General features: G+C 33.5%; 2 protein-coding genes across 2 annotated transcripts; both read left to right on the forward strand.

Moving 5' to 3' along the window:
• Window positions 1-1631: 1631 nt before the first annotated feature.
• On the forward strand, window positions 1632-5146 carry LOC141700180 (protein FAR1-RELATED SEQUENCE 5-like). Its single transcript, XM_074504001.1, has 6 exons — window positions 1632-2014; window positions 2486-2744; window positions 2830-3387; window positions 3670-4251; window positions 4797-4943; window positions 5117-5146. Exons 1-6 carry the CDS (start codon window positions 1632-1634, stop codon window positions 5144-5146), a joined length of 1959 nt encoding a protein of 652 aa, XP_074360102.1.
• Window positions 5147-13609: 8463 nt separating this feature from the next.
• Window positions 13610-17287, forward strand: LOC141700181 (protein FAR1-RELATED SEQUENCE 5-like). The gene is made up of 7 exons (XM_074504002.1): window positions 13610-14157; window positions 14626-14764; window positions 14970-15527; window positions 15810-16393; window positions 16680-16704; window positions 16937-17083; window positions 17258-17287. The coding sequence occupies exons 1-7, from the start codon at window positions 13610-13612 to the stop codon at window positions 17285-17287; spliced, it is 2031 nt and encodes a 676-aa protein (XP_074360103.1).
• Window positions 17288-20023: the final 2736 nt, after the last annotated feature.

A 20023-nucleotide genomic window follows, 5' to 3' on the forward strand; every position in this document is an offset into this window, starting at 1 on the left:
CAGTACTTTGTTGACTTAATGTCTCTTTATGCTAGAGTAGAACGGCTGCTTTTTCTGATGTTCCTGAAATTAGGCTGCCACATTTCAGTTATCTCTGTTCACCCACGTGCCTCTGTTTGTAGGTACAACTACCACTTATCAACGGTTAATCAACAGAACATCCGTTGAAGCTTTCATCCGTTGATGCACTCATCCGTTGAAGGATGTTATCCGCTGAAGCTTTAGAGACATCCGTTGAAGCTTAGCTTCTCATCCGTTGAAGGTCTTTAAGTCATCCGTTGATACCACTTCATTTATACAAAATTACAAGGCATGAAATATTTACAATTGGCCTTCCTATCTGCATATCTTCTAGTAGTCAACATGACTCATAGTTTCTCTCAACTTCTAAGATTTACATCTTAAATACAGAGACTGAAATATGCTACAACACTAGACTTATTTCTAAGTAAAGCTACACCATCAACGGATAGCCAAAGTGGTCTTATCCGTTGAGGCTACAGACACTGAATTTCTACTTAAGTGTTTTGTTAAACATATCATCAACCTAATGCACATATATTCCTAACAGTTTCTCTTTAACGGGATTTTAGGATTGCATCAGATTGGTTTGTTCTTGTTCTACTCGGTTTAATTACATACAATAGCATCCTTCATTTTGTGGAGTAGGGCTATATAGAGATTTTCATTTGACAACTCTTGTTAAGGTTTGGAAGATTCACGATTATGTCTATTAGTAAGGAAACGATCCTGCCTTCAGGTATCATAAATCTATTTGAATATTCTTTCATTTGAGAGGTTTTAATGTTTATTTTCGAGCGGTTCCGATGTTATAATGGTTCATGGTTTCTTGTTCATTTTGTTATTTTAGTTTAGAATGATTTAAGTGAAATGATGTTCTACATTGGTATTTTGCAGTAGTGATTTCTGCGGATTTTTTTTACAGACGTATAGTTAACAATCACATATTCTGTGTTACAACTTAATTTTAAATTATGCATTTGTAGATCAAGTTCAACAATATTAACTTAAAATTAGTCGGTGATTGTAAGTAATAAAAGTGAATTTGGTCATGCTTTAAAAATATTTGGTCCATTTGTAGGCTCAGGATGCTCTCCCCATTTTGAGAGCTCGGACTCTGAGCAGCCTAGTGGAGAATCAGAAGATGAAATCTCAGAATCTGATGACGAGATGGATGACATAAATATTGAAGATGAATCAGAGTATAAAGTGTGTGTTGATGCATATGGAAGTAAGTACTATATACCAAATTGCGAAGACAAGGATAAACCACAGACGGGTCAATGTTTCCCAACGTTGGAAGATGCATATGACTTTTATTTTAAATATGGCAGGATATGTGGGTTTGATGTTCGTAAGTCTACAAAAAAAATACCAAAGGAGAGTTCAAGGATAAATATATTCAATGTAACAGGGGTGGCTCTCCATATCAAAACAAATCCAAGATGTTGGATGAAAATGGTGTTGATGGAAAACAGATACAGAAAACAACCTCCCAGAGATGCAACTGTAGAGAAGTGATCATTTTGAGACCTGCACGACCTAGAGGGTGTGTGATAATGAATTTTATTGAAGAACATAATCACCCAACAACAACAGGAGCCGCCATAATGTTTTTAAGATGTAATAGGAATTTATCACATGAAAATCAGAATCTTATTATAAATTGTTCAAGAGCAAATATTGGTGCAACAAAATCTTATGCTTTGCCCAAGGAAATGTATGGATCATACGAAGAAGTAGGTGCAATTGTTTCTGATTTTAAAAAATTTTGGAGGGATGTAAAACTTCATATTGGAGATCACGATGCTGATATGATTTTGGGGAAATTCAAGATGAAGAAGGACACATCTAACAATATATTCTACTATGACTACAAGGTTGATCGAAAGGATCACTTGACAGGGCTTTTTTGGACGGATGCTATTGGCCAAGCAAACTTTGACGTATTTGGCGATATAGTTTCGTTTGACCCCACTTTTCGGACTAACAGGTATTATTTATTATTTTGAGTTATCCCCTATGTAGATGTGTATAAATTTTTATCACATTAAAGTTAAACCGGTTGTTTGTAATACGATATTTTGCTTCTTTTAACAGTTGGACAACCTAATGTAAAAGAAGAACATAAATACCACTCTTTGAACTATACGATATTATATGTTTATTCTGAGATTTAAAGTTGCAGTACATTATTTTTCTTCTTTGTTCCTAGTTTGTATCTAGTCTCATATTGTTGTGTTCATATGGTTGAGGGTTTAGGTGTTGTCACTTAAATGTTTTTGGTTTACATTACATTACTTAGGTTGCATATTCTTTTGTTTCTTGTCTGTTTGCTACATAGAGAAAAATAGATTTAGCTTGTAGAATGTCATATAAGAGTAAGAACAAAATTATTTAATTAATTTAGTTTGAAAAATACATAATTTTTGGTACCTCATGTTTTCTTGTATTTTTATCTCAGATACAATATGGTTTTTATACCATTTACTGGTGTTGACAACCATTGGAAGAATGTAACATTTGCAGCTGGCTTGTTAGCGAAGGAAAATTATAAAAATTTTAAATGGCTTTTGCTAACATTCAAAAAGGCAATGGGACATGTACCCCATTGTGTCATAACTGATCAATGTCCCGCCATAAAAAAAGCTTTAGATAAGTGGTGGAAAAAAGCAAAGCACCGGCTTTGTATGTGGCATATTATGAACAAGTTACCAACAAAGGTATTGTAGAATGTCCATTTTGAGTTCATGTTTTCAATATTTTAAACACGTTCTAATGGTTTTCTTTTTATGTCCATTTTTTAAGGTTGGACCTACTCTTTCTTCAAACAAGAAATTTGTGGAGAAATTGAAGTCTGTAGTTTACTCAGACCATCTTACGAAAGAAGAGTTTGAGGAACGTTGGCATGAAGTCATTAAGGAATATAAATTAGAGACCAATGTTTGGCTGACTAGTTTATTCAATATACGCAGCGAATGGATTCCTGCATATTTTTCTGATATTGACATGGCTGGATTACTAAGAACTACTTCAAGGTCTGAAAGTTCAAATTTCTTTTTCCAACACTTTCATGACAGTGGTGACACATTAGTGGAATTTTATTTGAGCTTTGAGAGTGCTATGGACAAGCAACGTCTTCGGCAGGCAGATGATGAAAAGAGATCCGAAAAAATTCCACTAACAGACACATCAATGGCTATTGAAAAGGATGCATCTAAACTATATACGTTAGAGCTTTACTATCGTGTTAGGGAAGAGATTAAAACAGGTTGCTATCATACTAGTATGACTAATATGTCAAGGGATGATCAGTCACGGTATTTCAGTTGTAAAGATGAACTACTACAAGATAAATTTTTTGAGGTATTTCATATTATGAAATGCTTATTTGTTGAAATTAAATTATACCATGCCTATACTGGCGTCTAACATGTTGGGTTCCAAGATTAAGCCTTATTACATTTTACGACCGATCAAAATTTGTTGATTACTGTTTTGTTTTCTTTATAATTCTGTTCCTTTTTAACAAAATTAACAGATCCTGCTACCGCTGTGTTCGTAAACCTCTAGTGGTATTTTTTTATTAATTTTTTTTATGTATTTAGTTTTCATATTTTAGTTTTAATTATATAGTTTTGCAATCAGGTATCAGTTAGAATGAGTGACAATCATGTGAACTGTAGCTGCAAATTTTATTCCAGAAAGGGATATTTGTGTCGTCATGCATTTGCTGCTTTGCATCAGTGCTGTGTAAAAAAGATTCCAGATGTATTTGTTAAACCATGTTGGTCCAAAAATGCACTAAAGCGTCACTCATTCTTAGGGTCATCTCAAGTGAATGATATTTGTGAAGCTCGGGATCGCAAGAACTTGAAGAGGACAAGGGCATGGTTTGAATTTCAGAATTGTTTAAATACTGCAGGTGAAGATGATGAGAAGTTAGATTTAGTACTCAGTGGAGTACATGAAATAAATACCGCACTCACTAAAGACAAAGAGAAGACACCTTTAGAAGGAGGATCTCACAGAGCAAATAAGTTCATTGGTCATGTTCCACAGTCAGACATCAATGTTTTAAATCCAAATATTAGTAGGAAGAAGGGATGTGGGAGCTGGATAAAGAATGCTCAGGAGATAGCCACTGAAACAGCAAAGGGAAGAACGTGCAGCCGTTGCAAAAAAGCGGAAGGACACAATGCCCGAAGTTGTCCTTTAAACAAAGAATCAGTTTGAATAGATATTTTTTTGGTTTATTCACTTGTGTTGATGAACTGAATAAATTATTTAGATTAGTGATTTTGATATTTTTTAAAGTCATTTCCTTACCTTGTCCTAGATTTTGTAAATTTGAAACTGATCTGTTGAGTTATTTCTTGTAATTGTAGAGTATATTATCTTGGTATATATTCCATTTTTTGGTTATGACCTGTCCACTTTCAACAAATAACGGGTTACAACTCAATCTCCCTCACACATATAGTACAAACATATTTTTTGTTTTTGATTTTATGTAGGATTCTAAAGGATTTTATAGAGTAGGTTTGTGAATATTTCTCTAACAGATTCCTCCATATTTATGCTGCAATATCTGCATCAATTTTTTTAAACTGTTTTATTCTCCAAATTTATGCAGATTTTTTCAAGCATATTTTGATCTTTTCTTCATTTTACAGAGTTTTTTCAGCGTCCAAGTGAAATATTTTGGATTATATATTGGAACATATTTATATGTATTTCTCCAGCAATGTTCTGCATTTTTTTCTAAAATATAGGTCGCATCACTTCTTGAAAATTATAAAATTGATCCAAAACAAATTGGACCGCTGGAAGTGGGAAGTGAAACCGTGATAGAAAAGAGCAAGTCCATTAAGATGTTTGTCATACAAGCTTTTGAGGTGCTATCAGTCCTTATTGTGCTGGTTTGTTATTATTTAGATATGTCTCTTTTTTTAAAGGGTGTTTTTTTTCCAGAGTTTTCATAGGATAGTTGAAATTGTGAATTGTGATGGTGTAGTCCTATGCCGGTTGGGACACTATCAAGTAGTATCAAAAAATGATTATTTTTTTAAGTGCATTTTTCACTTGATTGCAGGCTGGATATCACTGGACTGCTGCATATTAGGATGATTTATGTACTGATCATGTGTGCAGTATGTGTTGCTAATGTTCTTTATGTTATACTAGTATGACATGCTAAAAGCTAAAATGTTCTGTGATAGTTTTGATTTTGGTGGTTGCATTTATATAAAACATTTCTCATTATTTGTATGCAGTAGAGCTATACCCTCGCATTGCAATGCTTGTTATGGAGGAACTGCAACATTGTTCAATTGTGTAAATTGGGTGAGAGTAGTTCCCAGGATGGACGTTATGGGCTTGTTGTGTGCACAGATATCGCGGTATTTTCTAATTTTCCAGTGTTTAGTTTTTTTAAAATAGTAATTAATGTAATTGATCAAGTGTTAATCATTTATTCACATTTTGAAGTATAGAGTTATGTGGAGCAGTAAATGTTAGCAACCCAAATATTGTGCAGCCAGCTTTGGCAATTTATCTAGGCTACAAACATTTTATGTATAATATTATTTCATGGTGTTAAGTCATAAAACTCATTTGATGGTGAATTTGATGGATCTTCTCAATCAACACTTTAACCATATGTCTTCGGAATATTCAAAGGAGTATTTAACTTTCAATGACGTGAGCAAAAGTTCTCGTCTAAATGAATCTTATTCTACTTGGTCCTCATCGAGGCTGACTGCACCACTCATCTCCTTATACATTCAATTAAAGAGGTCTCATCATAGGTAAATGTTTATTTTAGCTAAAAGATTAATTGTATTAAAGGAAAAGAATTACAAAACAGATAATACACCTCAAAGGACTCAAACATGCCCAAGTACAATGTCCAAAGACATTAAAAGGGGGAACAATCCAGCTTAAACTCATAGCCTAGATAAGAAAAAGTTCTTATGTGGAGATCTAGAAGATGACATTTTGTGTTCCCTTAGTATTCTAATAGATGGAAAAGCCACTGGACGAGACAACACAAATTTTGTTAGTGGCTTCTAATCCTACTTGTAGTACTAGTCTCTCTCTCTCCGCAGTTAAGAGATAAATCTCTTTAGCAGCATTGCTTCGACATTTTGGAAATCATATTATTGCTTCGTATTCTTTGAAGATAACCTCCTTACCTTGTAGAATTTGAAGGCAATGATAGGCTGTTCGCTCAGTTTAACTGGAAAACACATTCCGTGATATTTGTAGCACTCTAAATTAACTAATAATGTAAACCATTAGTTACAAAATAGTAATTTTTACGTACTACAAAGTTCGTAAATCCAATATCAAGCAAACTAATATAACTGAGCAAAGGTAGTACAATATGTCAAATTGCGTAAAACATAAAAATTTGATCATAACTAAGCGCTTCAGCTGACCAATTTTTTTCTCTTTGCATACATTGCTGCATTGGCTATTATATGGGCTCTTTTGGAATTTCTTGACCAGGTTAACAATCTATGACAGTAGATAATCCTTAGCTTATTTAACAGTACTTTTTGGTTTTCCTGTAAAAAAGAACAATACAATTAAATTATTTTGTATGTAATATTTTATCCTTTCCAGATTAACTATTATGTGAAATGCAGTTAACTTACTTTTTCAGTACGTAGCCCAATTTTCCATCTATACAAGGTCCCCATGTACGTCTCCATATGTCACATTACGAAAACACCGCAATCAACAAAATTTGTTGCTGTTTTCCATCCCAACCTTACAACTCTGGGAACTAAGTTTTTAATTTCGCTTTCTTTTGGCATGTTGTAGATGGACAACCACTGGCAGAAACATTCATGCTGTTTGCATTATAACAAAATATTAATATATCTGACAAATTAATGGCATACTCACTATATATGGCTACGCTAATATTATTTGAAACGTAGCAATCGTGCAGGTAGATCACCATAAATGTCTACCACCTCTCCGTTCTGGACTATGTTATCTATTATCTCCATCCTTGGTTTTCTCATGTTATAAGATATGACGTAGTGATGTCCTGAGCTGTAAATTGAAAAAACAAACTAGACGAAAAAAATCTTTAAAATAAGTACAAACAATGAGGTATACAATAAATCGGGGTGTCAATTATTATATTATTGAGGTACCATATCAAAATCTTTCACTTCATACTGCTTTCTATGCATTTCGGAAACCATGTGTACGACATGGTCCATGTTATCATCAAACAATGCATCTCGCTCCATTATGTCATGTGCACCTTCACCTATTTTCATTGCTAGCGGCCCATACTGCATCAATTTGAGATGACATGTTTGTTGACAGTACACCGTATAAAAATAAATTTTACAACTGAAAAATAAAAAAAATCACATACAGTGGTTTCACTCGTCATGAATAGACGTAAGGGGGAATATTCATCTCTCAGTATCTCATTATCATTCAATAAGTAACTCCAAGTGTCTATAACTGTTGACTCTATCATACCGTTCTCTAACATTGACTGAAAGTGTCCAGTTGTACATAATGTGTTGTTCCATTCAAACAAATCTTCACTGTAACATATACATATATGATTTAGAACTTACCAATACTCTATTATCCGAGCCGTCATTAACCAAAATATACCAGTTGAAACATTAACCCTAGGGAATTAACTTACTTTACGTTGTGCTTGGTGTTGAAAAGCCAGTCCCAAACATTCCGTTCCTCTGTTTATATATGATGTGTGTTTACATCAATAACTCTGCTAACATACGGAGATCTGCAAACATGTGACGCTTTTATTCCTCTTCGAGGTCTCAGAACTGCATCATATATGTTTTGCTGGTCAGCAACATAAAGTTGTGCTTCAATATTTTCACACCCGTGTTGCATTACATTTTCCCTTTATTCGAAAAAGTAGAGCCAATATAGTTTTCTTTTAGATCAGAGTAAGAGCTTTCATCAATATCAATACATAAGTTTTTAGGCGTCATTTGTGACAGATGCAGAGAAAATTTAGGAATGAACTGCTCATCATCTGCATAGCCCAATCTTGTTGTGGCATTAAATTCTGCGTTCCAAACACATAAAGCCTTCGATATTGGGCTTGAATAAGAAAACATCTTGAAGAATTCATTGTATTTGTCCTTGAGTACTGCTAGTCTAGCATTTTTGGGATATAGTGCAAATACAACTTCAAAATTATCCAAGCACTTGTCACACATTTCCTTCAAATATTTCAAGTTTCCCTCAAACTGCCTTACATAATTCTGTTTTAAAAAGGACCAAACTCGAAGGTAGGTAAATTACAAATAATCATTCAAAATCTAAATCAGGCATAGGGAATAATGTAGCTTACTTCTTCCTTGAACTGATGTTCTATTTCGTCGTCTAAACATGTTTGTGTGTTTGTCACACATTGATCTCCAATTCCAGTAACCTAAATGCATAATTTTTTTTATTATTCCTTTTATTTCCAATAATCGTGTTTATTATCGTGGTTACATTTATAGTACCTATACAATACATTTAGGTATTATCATATGTATGTTCTCATCCAAAAGATATTGTAAAAGGCTTATTAAGAACCAAAAAAATATCAAACAAAGTACATTGTTCATATTTAATATACCTTGTCTTCCAATATACTCACACATTCCAGTTTTGATGCATGCACGTCCAGCTTCTCACTTTTGTCAATATGTACCATATCTTTTACATACACGTTACGTCTTTTAACAAATGTATCATGCTCGCAATTTAATATGAATTCACGTTTATGAAATAGGTCACGAACTATGATCATTAAAATTTAATTAAAATACGAGACAAAATAATTTAAAAAATCCGTACATCCATATACTGTTGTGCGGTCATCAAAGTTCTCTTTTTTGATATTCCTGCATTGTTCTCATCAGCTTTCTTATTTGACAACACATGCCTCATTAATAAGTTAATAAAAATCCATTTCCACATGCAATACTACACCTAAACCCTCAACATTACATTAGATATTATTAATAAAAGAAAATGGGATGTCTACAAATACCAACCTCAGACACGTAATCGCGATTGCACGATACGCTTTTGTCAATAACAACATTACATTTCTGGAAATTAGATATGCTTTTGGAAGCTCCATCATGCATTAAATATGTTGCTTTTGTAATAATATATTGATAGCAGTAGAAATACAGTTCTTTGTTTTTTCGTAACAAGATGTAGTGCATTAGACGGTTATTTCTAAATGGCAAAATGTCTCGGTTCCAATACTAAAGTAATTCCTACCTACAATAACAGTTAAATGGAAATAAATAAGTTTTTCTTTATCTCTGGGACAAGTACTTAAGAACATTATTTGTATGTACTGGTACAACTAGTACAACAGAACCTGCTATATTGATTGTCTTCACAATACGTGACTAGGGTAGCAATACTTACCTTTCTTTCATCTATGTCTATTACGATAATATCAGCACTATCATCTTCCTTAGTTTTATCTATTTTCTTTGAGACTGCAATATGTCCCATATGCTCAAGGTCTTCAGTATCCTGTAAAATATATTTAATACACACATAAATAATAATTTAAGTAAAGAAAGATAAGTAGTTAAGAACTATTGTGTTTAGTGATGCACACATCTAATTTGTCATCAACAGTCATGTCCATGGAATCAGGGCAAACATTAATTTCACTAGTTCCATTCCCGTTCTGCATCTCTCCGCCAACAAGTAAATCATACAATATCAGCTCAGTACCATGAACACCTACCTGCAACATTGATTTGTAAAAATTATAAATTAATAAAAAAAATTAAAACTCTTTTACATTAAAAAAGTTCTTAGATAGTGTACACTTCTACCTCTTCTTCCTCCTGTATCTCCGAGACACCATCCTGTGTACATATAAATTCAAATGCATTAAAGACTTTTCAACTATTTATATTTTCACAGGTTATAAATAGTAAATCTATTAAAGTAGGAATTGATTTTGTACCACTATCTCAACACGAAATCTCACAATTTCACCTTCTCCAAAACACTCATTGTTCAAATCATATTTCTGTCTGGCTCGGAACAACATATCAGACCACCCGCGATATATTGGGTAATTTGTATGCACGAAAGTCGTCCCTATGTTTTGCACTTTTGTAACATACAAATACTGAACCATAAAACAAAATTAGTACGAATCATCATGTTATCTAAACTACATATCAAACTTGTAATGAATATTACATACAATAAGGAAAGGTAGAGGCCCTACAAAATTTCTTTTTGTATTTACATCCCAGTACGCATGAGTTTCTTTAAGTTTCTCAATCAACATTCTACACCAATTGTAATTACCGCAATTTTCAAGATCTATAGAAAATTTGAGCACATCCCGAGTAAGGTAATTATTTTGATTTGACTCGATGAAGAAATTATACATCATAATCATAAATTCCATTTGAAATTTTTATCAGCTCCGGGATTCTCTGGGATCTTGTCCCTAACCATCGAAGGTGTTATTTCAGAACCAGCACATCCTCGAAATTGTTCACCCCAATCTGAACCGGTAGAACGGTCTTTACTGAACTCAATAACTTCATTCCCATTGGGAAATCCCATTACACTATGCACTATGCTCTGTAATTTTGACACTCCCTGCTTTTAGCACAAGAGAACAAGTTTCCCTGTTGAATGCTTCGACAATGTTATATCCTAGATTGTGTGGATAACACATCATGCGAAAATGAAGCAGCGCTCCAAGCCCAGTTGCTCTTACCCATTTCATTTGTGATTCAGACAAGTTTAGTATGACATCTGACATAATAGAGGGGGAGTATTTCTTTTAGATAAAACGGCGATATATTCTTACTGCGTCTTTGTTTTGCTCCTAGAGGGACCATCCTTCTTCCCCCTTCTAGCCACTTTAGTTTTGTTCTTCTTTTGCAGCTTTTGTTTCGTTTGAGTAGTGTTTCCAGTATGTGAGTTGAAATAATGATTACAAAATGTCATGAATATTAGGAATTGAAATAATTTTATTTCTGAACTTTGTAATAGTTAAAAAATAGTTAGAGATTCGCAACACCAACACAAAGATTAAAATTACAGCAGTACATAATAAAGAAAACACCAACACAAATTTTAGGAATACAACATTACAGATTAAAGAAAACAACCTTGTCTTTCTTATTTTCAATGTGAAGTTGTTTAATGTTTACACACTCTATCCGATTTCTTAGACTCAAACTCCTCTCTGCACCCTGCTGGACAGCAAAAAAAACATAAAAATATTATCAATCATAGTCTGACAATGTCCAATACTACATTAGGAATTACAGAAAATAATGTAATGCAATCTTACTTCATATATTATGCTCCCTAACTGAACATTTGAGACATTGACTGTCCCGCTTCCAAATTTGACAATCGATTTAATTTCCTTATCATTTTTTACTACCTCTTCCTGGGAGGTCAGGGTTTTTTTCTTAGTGGAGCAGCTTGTGCCCCCTGATTTACTGCCCTCTCCAAAATTCTCTCTTGGGGTAACGAAATCGTCATCTTCGTCACTCATTTATGAGTTTCCTACTATTTTACAATTGTGAATTTCAGTCCTTACATCTAAATCATCAAATTTTTTACCGGTTCGCAAACCCTTAGTCAATGTATGAGCACGTGCACTCCTTTTTTCACTTGAACACAAGTCGACGTAGACCAGAGATTTCTTAGGCTTATTGAAAAGCCAAGGTTTTTCGATTAACCTTCCACTTCTCCTTTGTCCTGCAATGTATTGTCAAGATGATGTTCCCCATAATTTTTAGTTAAAATCAGTTTTATAGCTACGATAAGTCATAAACATGTGTTAAAACTTTTGTATTTAAACACTGAACATTAATCATTCTTAAAAAAATACACCTTTTACATGCATAACAAATTCTAGACGAAATCTAAAAAAACCACTAAATTAAAACTTCAAACAAACAGTACATAAAATAAAAATAATAGACTAAAATTCATCATATGCTATGCACAAAGCAACGTTGCCCACAAAGAAAAGTTAGAAAAACACTACCATTCCAATCATTAACATTCCATAATTTGTAGAAAAGTGATGCACATGAATATACGAAATGTATTACCTTCGCTCATCTTTTCTTTCATCAACTAGAGTACCAAATTTTGTTAATTTGTAGTACAATCCACTTCTTTCTTGTAGCCAGGAAACAAATTGAGTTCTTTAGATAATTTTTAAACTTGTAACTGTCGGAGTTAGTGAGCATCGTTTACCGAGATTAGTGGGAGTAAGATACAAACGTCTGTTATACATATTGTTGTATCAATATTGGGTGCAGTATATTACCCACATATAGTACATATATTACGAAACTGCCATTAAAGTGTTTTCATATTAGCCACACGATCAGATCTCATCTAACGGTTAAAAACTAGGTCTGTAGGGTCTCCATAAAATATTGGTCTCTATAGAGCTCAACAGATTAAGGTTCTATGGAGACCCATTTATTTTGGAGACTTGGAGACTCTCATCCTGACCATTCATCTAAATATAATCTAACGGTCCATGTCTTTTCATTTTTTTTAAAATTCCAGGAGTATACGTAGCAATTGTAGACGTGTGTATATATCAGTTTTTAAGGTCATCAAAAACTAACTGCATCACATGTTTCTCTTCAACGGGATTTTAGGATTGCATTTTTTTATCAGATTGGATTGTTCTTGTTCTACTCGGTTTAATTACATACAATAACATCCTTCATTTTGTGGAGTAGGGCTATATAGAGATTTTTATTTGAAAACTCTTGTTAAGGTTTGGAAGATTCACGATTATGTCTATTAGTAAGGAAACGACCGAGGAGCCTTCAGGTATCATAAATCCATTTGAATATTATTTCATTTGAGAGGTTTTAATATTTATTTTCTAGCGGTTCCGATGTTATCATGGTTCATGGTTTCATGTTCATTTTATTATTTTAGTTTAGGATGATTTAAGTGAAATGATGTTCTGCATTGGTATTTTACAGTAGTGATTTCTGCGGAATTTTTTTTACAGACGTATAGTTAACAATCACATATTCTGTGTTACAACTTAATTTTAAATTCTGCATTTGTAGATCAAGTTCAACAGTCTTAACTTAAAATTAGTCGGTGATTGTAAGTAATAAAAGTGAATTTGGTCATGCTTTAAAAATATTTGGTCCATTTGTAGGCTCAGGATGCTCTCCCCATTTTGAGAGCTCGGACTCTGAGCAGCCTAGTGGAGAATCAGAAGATGAAATCTCAGAATCTGATGACCAGATGGATGACATAAATATTTAAGATGAATCAGAGTATAAAGTGTGTGCTGATGCATATGGAAGTAAGTACTATATACCAAATTGCGAAGACAAGGATAAACCACAGACGGGTCAATGTTTCCCAACGTTGGAAGATGCATATGACTTTTATTTTAAATATGACAGGATATGTGGGTTTGATGTTCGTAAGTCTACAAAAAAAAAATACCAAAGGAGAGTTCAAGGCTAAATATATTCAATGTAACAGGGGTGGCTCTCCATATCAAAACAAATCCAAGATGTTGGATGAAATTGGTGTTGATGGAAAACAGATACGGAAAACAACCTCCCGGAGATGCAACTGTAGAGCAGTGATCATTTTGAGACCTGCAGGATCTAGAGGGTATGTGATAATGAATTTTATTGAAGAACATAATCACCCAACAACAACAAGAGCCGCCAGAATGTTTTTAAGATGTAATAGGAATTTATCACTTGAAAATCAGAATCTTATTATGAATTGTTCAAGAGCAAATATTGGTGCAACAAAATCTTCTGCTTTGGCCAAGGAAATGTACGGATCATACGAAGAAGTAGGTGCAATTGTTTCTGATTTTAAAATTTTTTCGAGGGATGTAAAACTTTATATTGGAGATCACGATGCTGATATGATTTTGGGGAAATTCAAGATGAAGAAGGAGACATCTAACAATACATTCTACTATGACTACAAGGTTGATCGAAAGGGTCACTTGACAGGGCTTTTTTGGACAGATGCTATTGGCCAAGCAAACTTCGACGTATTTGGCGATATAGTTTCGTTTGACCCCACTTTTTGGACTAATAGGTATTATTTATTATTTTGAGTTATCCCCTATGTAGATGTGTACAAATTTTTATCACATTAAAGTTAAACCGGTTGTTTGTAATACGATATTTTGCTTGGACAACCTAATGTAAAAGAAGAACATAAATACCACTCTTTGAACTATAGATGATGCCTTATATTATATGTTTATTCTGAGATTTAAAGTTGCAGTACATTATTTTTCTTCTTAGTTCCTAGTTTGTATCTAGTCTCATATTGTTGTGTTCATATGGTTGAGGGTTTAGGTATTGTCACTTAAATACTTTTGGTTTACATTACATTACTTAGGTTGCATATTCTTTTGTTTCTTGTCTGTTTGCTGCATAGAGAAAACTAGATTTAGCTTGCAGAATGTCATATAAGAGTAAGAACAAAATTATTTAATTAATTTAGTTTAAACAATACATGATTTTTGGTACCTCATGTTTTCTTGTATTTTTATCTCAGATACAATATGGTTTTTATACCATTTACTGGTATTGACAATCATTGGAAGAATGTAACATTTGTAGCTAGCTTGTTAGCGAAGGAAAATTATAAAAATTTTAAATGGCTTTTGCTAACATTCAAAAAGGCAATGGGACGTGTACACCCTTGTGTCATAACTGATCAATGTCCCGCCATAAAAAAAGCTTTAGATAAGTGGTGAAAAAAAGCAAAGCACCGGCTTTGCATGTGGTATTTTATGAACAAGTTACCAACAAAGGTATTGTAGAATGTCCATTTTGAGTTCATGTTTTCAATATTTTAAACACGTTCTAATTTTTTTCTTTTTATGTCCATTTTTTAAGGTTGGACCTACTATTTCTTCAAACAAGAAATTTGTGGAGAAATTGAAGTCTGCAGTTTACTCAGACCATCTTACGAAAGAAGAGTTTGAGGAATGTTGGCATGAAGTCATTAAGGAATATAAATTAGAGACCAATGTTTGGCTGACTAATTTATTCAATATACGCAGCGAATGGATTCCTGCATATTTTTCTGATATTGACATGGCTGGATTACTAAGAACTACTTCAAGGTCTGAAAGTTCAAATTTCTTTTTCCAACACTTTCATGACGGTGGTGACACATTAGTGGAATTTTATTTGAGCTTTGAGAGTGCTATGGACAAGCAACGTCTTCGGCAGGCAGATGATGAAAAAGGATCCGAAAAAATTCCACTAACAGACACATCAATGGCTATTGAGAAGGATGCATCTAAACTATATACGTTAGAGCTTTACTATCGTGTTAGGGAAGAGATTAAAACAGGTTGCTATCATACTAGTATGACTAATATGTCAAGGGATGAGCAGTCACGGTATTTCAGTTGTAAAGATGAACTACTACAAGACAAAATTTTTGAGGTATTTCATATTATGAAATGCTTATTTGTTGAAATTAAATTATAGCATTCCTATACTGACGTCTAACATGTTGGGTTCCAAGATTAAGCCTTATTACATTTTACGACTGATCAAAATTTGTTGATTACTGTTTTGTTTTCTTTACAATTCTGTTCCTTTTTAACAAAATTAACAGATCCTGCTACCGCTGTGTTCGTAAACCTTTAGTGGTGTTTTTTTATTAATTTTTTTTATGTATTTAGTTTTCATATTTCAGTTTTAATTATATAGTTTTGCAATCAGGTATCAGTTAGAATGAGTGACAATCATGTGAACTGTAGCGGCAAATTTTATTCCAGAAAGGGATATTTGTGTCGTCATGCATTTGCTGCTTTGCATCAGTGCTGTGTAAAAAAGATTCCAGATGCATTTGTTAAACCACGTTGGTCCAAAAATGCACTAAAGCGTCACTCATTCTTAGGGTCATCTGAAGTGAATGATATTTGTGAAGCTCGGGATCGCAAGAAATTGAAGAGGACAAGGGCATGGTTTGAATTTCAGAATTGTTTAAATACTGCAGGTGAAGATGATGAGAAGTTAGATTTAGTACTCAGTGGAGTACATGAAATAAATACCGCACTCACTAAAGACAAAGAGAAGACACCTTTAGAAGGAGGATCTCACAGAGCAAATAAGTTCATCGGTCCTGTTCCACAGTCAGACATCAATGTTTTAAATCCAAATATTAGTAGGAACAAGGGATGTGGGAGCCGGATAAAGAATGCTCAGGAGATAGCCACTGAAACAGCAAAGGGAAGAATGTGCAGCCGTTGCAAAAAAGCGGAAGGACACAATGCCCGAAGTTGTCCTTTAAACAAAGAATCAGTGTGAATAGATATTTTTTTGGTTTATTCAGTTGTGTTGATGAACTGAATAAATTATTTAGATTAGGGATTTTGATATTTTTTAAAGTCATTTCCTTACCTCTGTCCTAGATTTTGTAAATTTGAAACTGATCTGTTGAGTTATTTCTTGTAATTGTAGAGTATATTATCTTGGTATATATTCCTTTTTTCGGTTATGACCTGTCCACTTTCAACAAATAACGGGTTACAACTCAATCTCCCTCACACATATAGTACAAACATATTTTTTGTTTTTGATTTTATGTAGGATTCTGAAGGATTTTATAGAGCAGGTTTGTGCATATTTCTCTAACAGATTCCTCCATATTTATGCTGCAATATCTGCATCAATTTTTTTAAAATGTTTTATTCTCCAAATTTATGCAGATTTTTCGAAGCATATTTTGATCTTTTCTTCATTTTACAGAGTTTTTTCAGCGTCCAAGTGAAATATTTTGGATTATATATTGGAACATAATTATATGTATTTCTCTAGCAATGTTCTGCATTTTTTCTAAAATATAGGTCACATCACTTCTTGAAAATTACAAGATTGATCCAAAACAAATTGGACCGCTGGAAGTGGGAAGTGAAACTGTGATAGAAAAGAGCAAGTCCATTAAGATGTTTGTCATACAAGCTTTTGAGGTGCTATCAGTCCTTATTGTGCTGGTTTGTTATTATTTAGATATGTCTCTTTTTTTAAAAGGTGTTTTTTTTTCCAGAGTTTTTATAGGATAGTTGAAATTGTGAATTGTGATGGTGTAGTCCTATGCCGGTTGGGACACTATCAAGTAGTATCAAAAAATGATTATTTTTTTAAGTGCATTTTTCACTTGATTGCAGGCTGGATATCACTGGACTATTGCATATTAGGATGATTTATGTACTGATCATGTGTGCAGTATATGTTGACTAATGTTCTTTATGTTATACTAGTATGACATGCTAAAAGCTAAAATGTTCTGTGATAGTTTTGATTTTGGTGGTTGCATTTATATAAAACATTTCTCATTATTTGTATGCAGTAGAGCTATACCCTCGCATTGCAATGCTTGTTATGGAGGAACTGTAACATTGTTCAATTGTGTGAATTGGGTGAGAGTAGTTCCCAAGATGGACGTTATGGGCTTGTTGTGTGCACAGATATCGCGGTATTTCCTTATTTTCCAGTGTTTAGTTTTTTAAAATAGTAATTAGTGTAATTGATCAAGTGTTAATCATTGATTCACATTTTGAAGTATAGAGTTATGTGCAACAGTAAATGTTAGCAACCCAAATATTGTGCAGCCAGCTTTGGCAATTTATCTAGGTTGCGAACATTTTATGTATAATATTATTTCATGGTGTTAAGTTATAAAACTCATTTGATGGTAAATTTGATGGATCTTCTCAATCAACACTTTAACTATATGTCTTCGGAATATTCAAAGGAGTATTTAACTTTTAATGACGTGAGCAACAGTTCTCGTCTAAATGAATCTTATTCTACTTGGTCCTCATCGAGGCTGACTGCACCACTCATCTCCTTATACATTCAATTAAAGAGGTCTCATCATAGGTAAATGTTTATTTTAGCTAAAAGATTAATTACATTAAAGGAAAAGAATTACAAAACAGATAATACACCTCAAAGGACTCAAACATGCCCAAGTACAATGTCAAAAGACATTAAAAGGTGGAACAATCCAGCTTAAACTCATAGCCTAGATAAGAAAAAGTTCTTATGTGGAGAGCTAGAAGATGACATTTTGTGTTCCCTTAGTGTTCTAATAGATGGAAAAGCCACTGGACGAGACAACACAAATTTTGTTAGTGGCTTCTAATCCTACTTGTAGTACTAGTCTCTCTCTCTCTCTCTCTCCAGTTAAGAGATAAATCTATTTAGCAGCATTGCTTCGACATTTTGGCAATCATATTATTGCTTCGTGTTCTTTGAAGATAACCTCCTTACCTTGTAGAATTTGAAGGCAATGATAGGTTGTTCGCTCAGTTTAACTGGAAAACACATTCCGTGATATTTGTAGCACTCTAAATTAACTAATAACGTAAACCTTTAGTTACAAAATAGTAATTTTTACGTACTACAAAGTTCGTAAATCCAATATCAAGCAAACTAATATAACTGAGCAAAGGTAGTCCAATATGTCAAATTGCGTAAAATATAAAAATTTGATCATAACTAAGCGCTTCAGCTGACCAATTTTTTTCTCTTTGCATACATTGCTGCATTGGCTATTATATGGGCTCTTTTGGAATTTCCTGACCAGGTTAACAATCTATGACACTAGATAATCCTTAGCTTGTTTAACAGTACTTTTTGGTTTTCCTTAAAAAAGAACAATATCCAATTAAATTATTTTGTATGTAATATTTTATCCTTTCCGGATTAACTATTATGTGAAATGCAGTTAACTTACTTTTTCAGTACGTAGCCCAATTTTCCATCTATACAAGGTCCCCATGTACGTCTCCATATGTCACATTACGAAAACACCGCAATCAACAAAATTTGTTGCTGTTTGCCATCCCAACCTTACAACTCTGGGAACTAATTTTTTAATTTCGCTTTCTTTTGGCACGTTGTAGATGGACAACCACTGGCAGAAACATTCATGCTGTTTGCATTATAACAGAATATTAATATATCTGACAAATTAATGGCATACTCACTATATATGGCTACACTAATATTATTTGAAACGTACCAATCGTGCAGGTAGATCACCATAAATGTCTACCACCTCTCCGTTCTGGACCATGTTATCTATTATCTCCATCCTTGGTTTTCTCATGTTATAAGATATGACGTAGTGATGTCCTGAGCTGTAAATTGGAAAAACAAACTAGACGAAAAAAATCTTTTAAATAAGTACAAACAATGAGGTATACAATGAATCGGGGTATCAATTATTATATTATTGAGGTACCATATCAAAATCTTTCACTTCATACTGCTTTTTATGCATTTCGGAAACCATGTGTAGGACATGGTCCATGTTATCATCAAACAATGCATCTCGCTCCATTATGTCATGTGCACCTTCACCTATTTTTATTGCTAGAGGCCCATACTGCATCAATTTGAGATGACAAGTTTGTTGACAGTACACCGTATAAAAATAAATTTTACAACTGAAAAATAAAAAAAAATCACATACAGTGGTTTCACTCGTCATGAACAGACGTAAGGGGGAATATTCATCTCTCAGTATCTCATTATCATTCAATAAGTAACTCCAAGTGTCTATAACTGTTGACTCTATTATACGGTTCTCTAACATTGACTGAAAGTGTCCAGTTGTACACAATGTGTTGTTCCATTCAAACAAATCTTCACTGTAACATATACATATATGATTTAGAACTTACCAATACTTTATTATCCGAGCCGTCATTAACCAAAATATACCAGTTGAAACATTAACCCTAGGGAATTAACTTACTTTACGTTGTGCTTGGTGTTGAAAAGCCAGTCCCAAACATTCCGTTCCTCTGTTGTTATTTGATGTGTGTTTACATCAATAACTCTGCTAACATACGGAGATCTGCAAACATGTGACGCTTTTATTCCTCTTTGAGGTCTCAGAACTGCATCACATGAGTTTTGCT

Source organism: Apium graveolens, unplaced genomic scaffold (genome assembly GCF_009905375.1).
Source record: "Apium graveolens cultivar Ventura unplaced genomic scaffold, ASM990537v1 ctg1884, whole genome shotgun sequence".
NCBI classification, from domain to species: Eukaryota; Viridiplantae; Streptophyta; class Magnoliopsida; order Apiales; family Apiaceae; genus Apium; species Apium graveolens.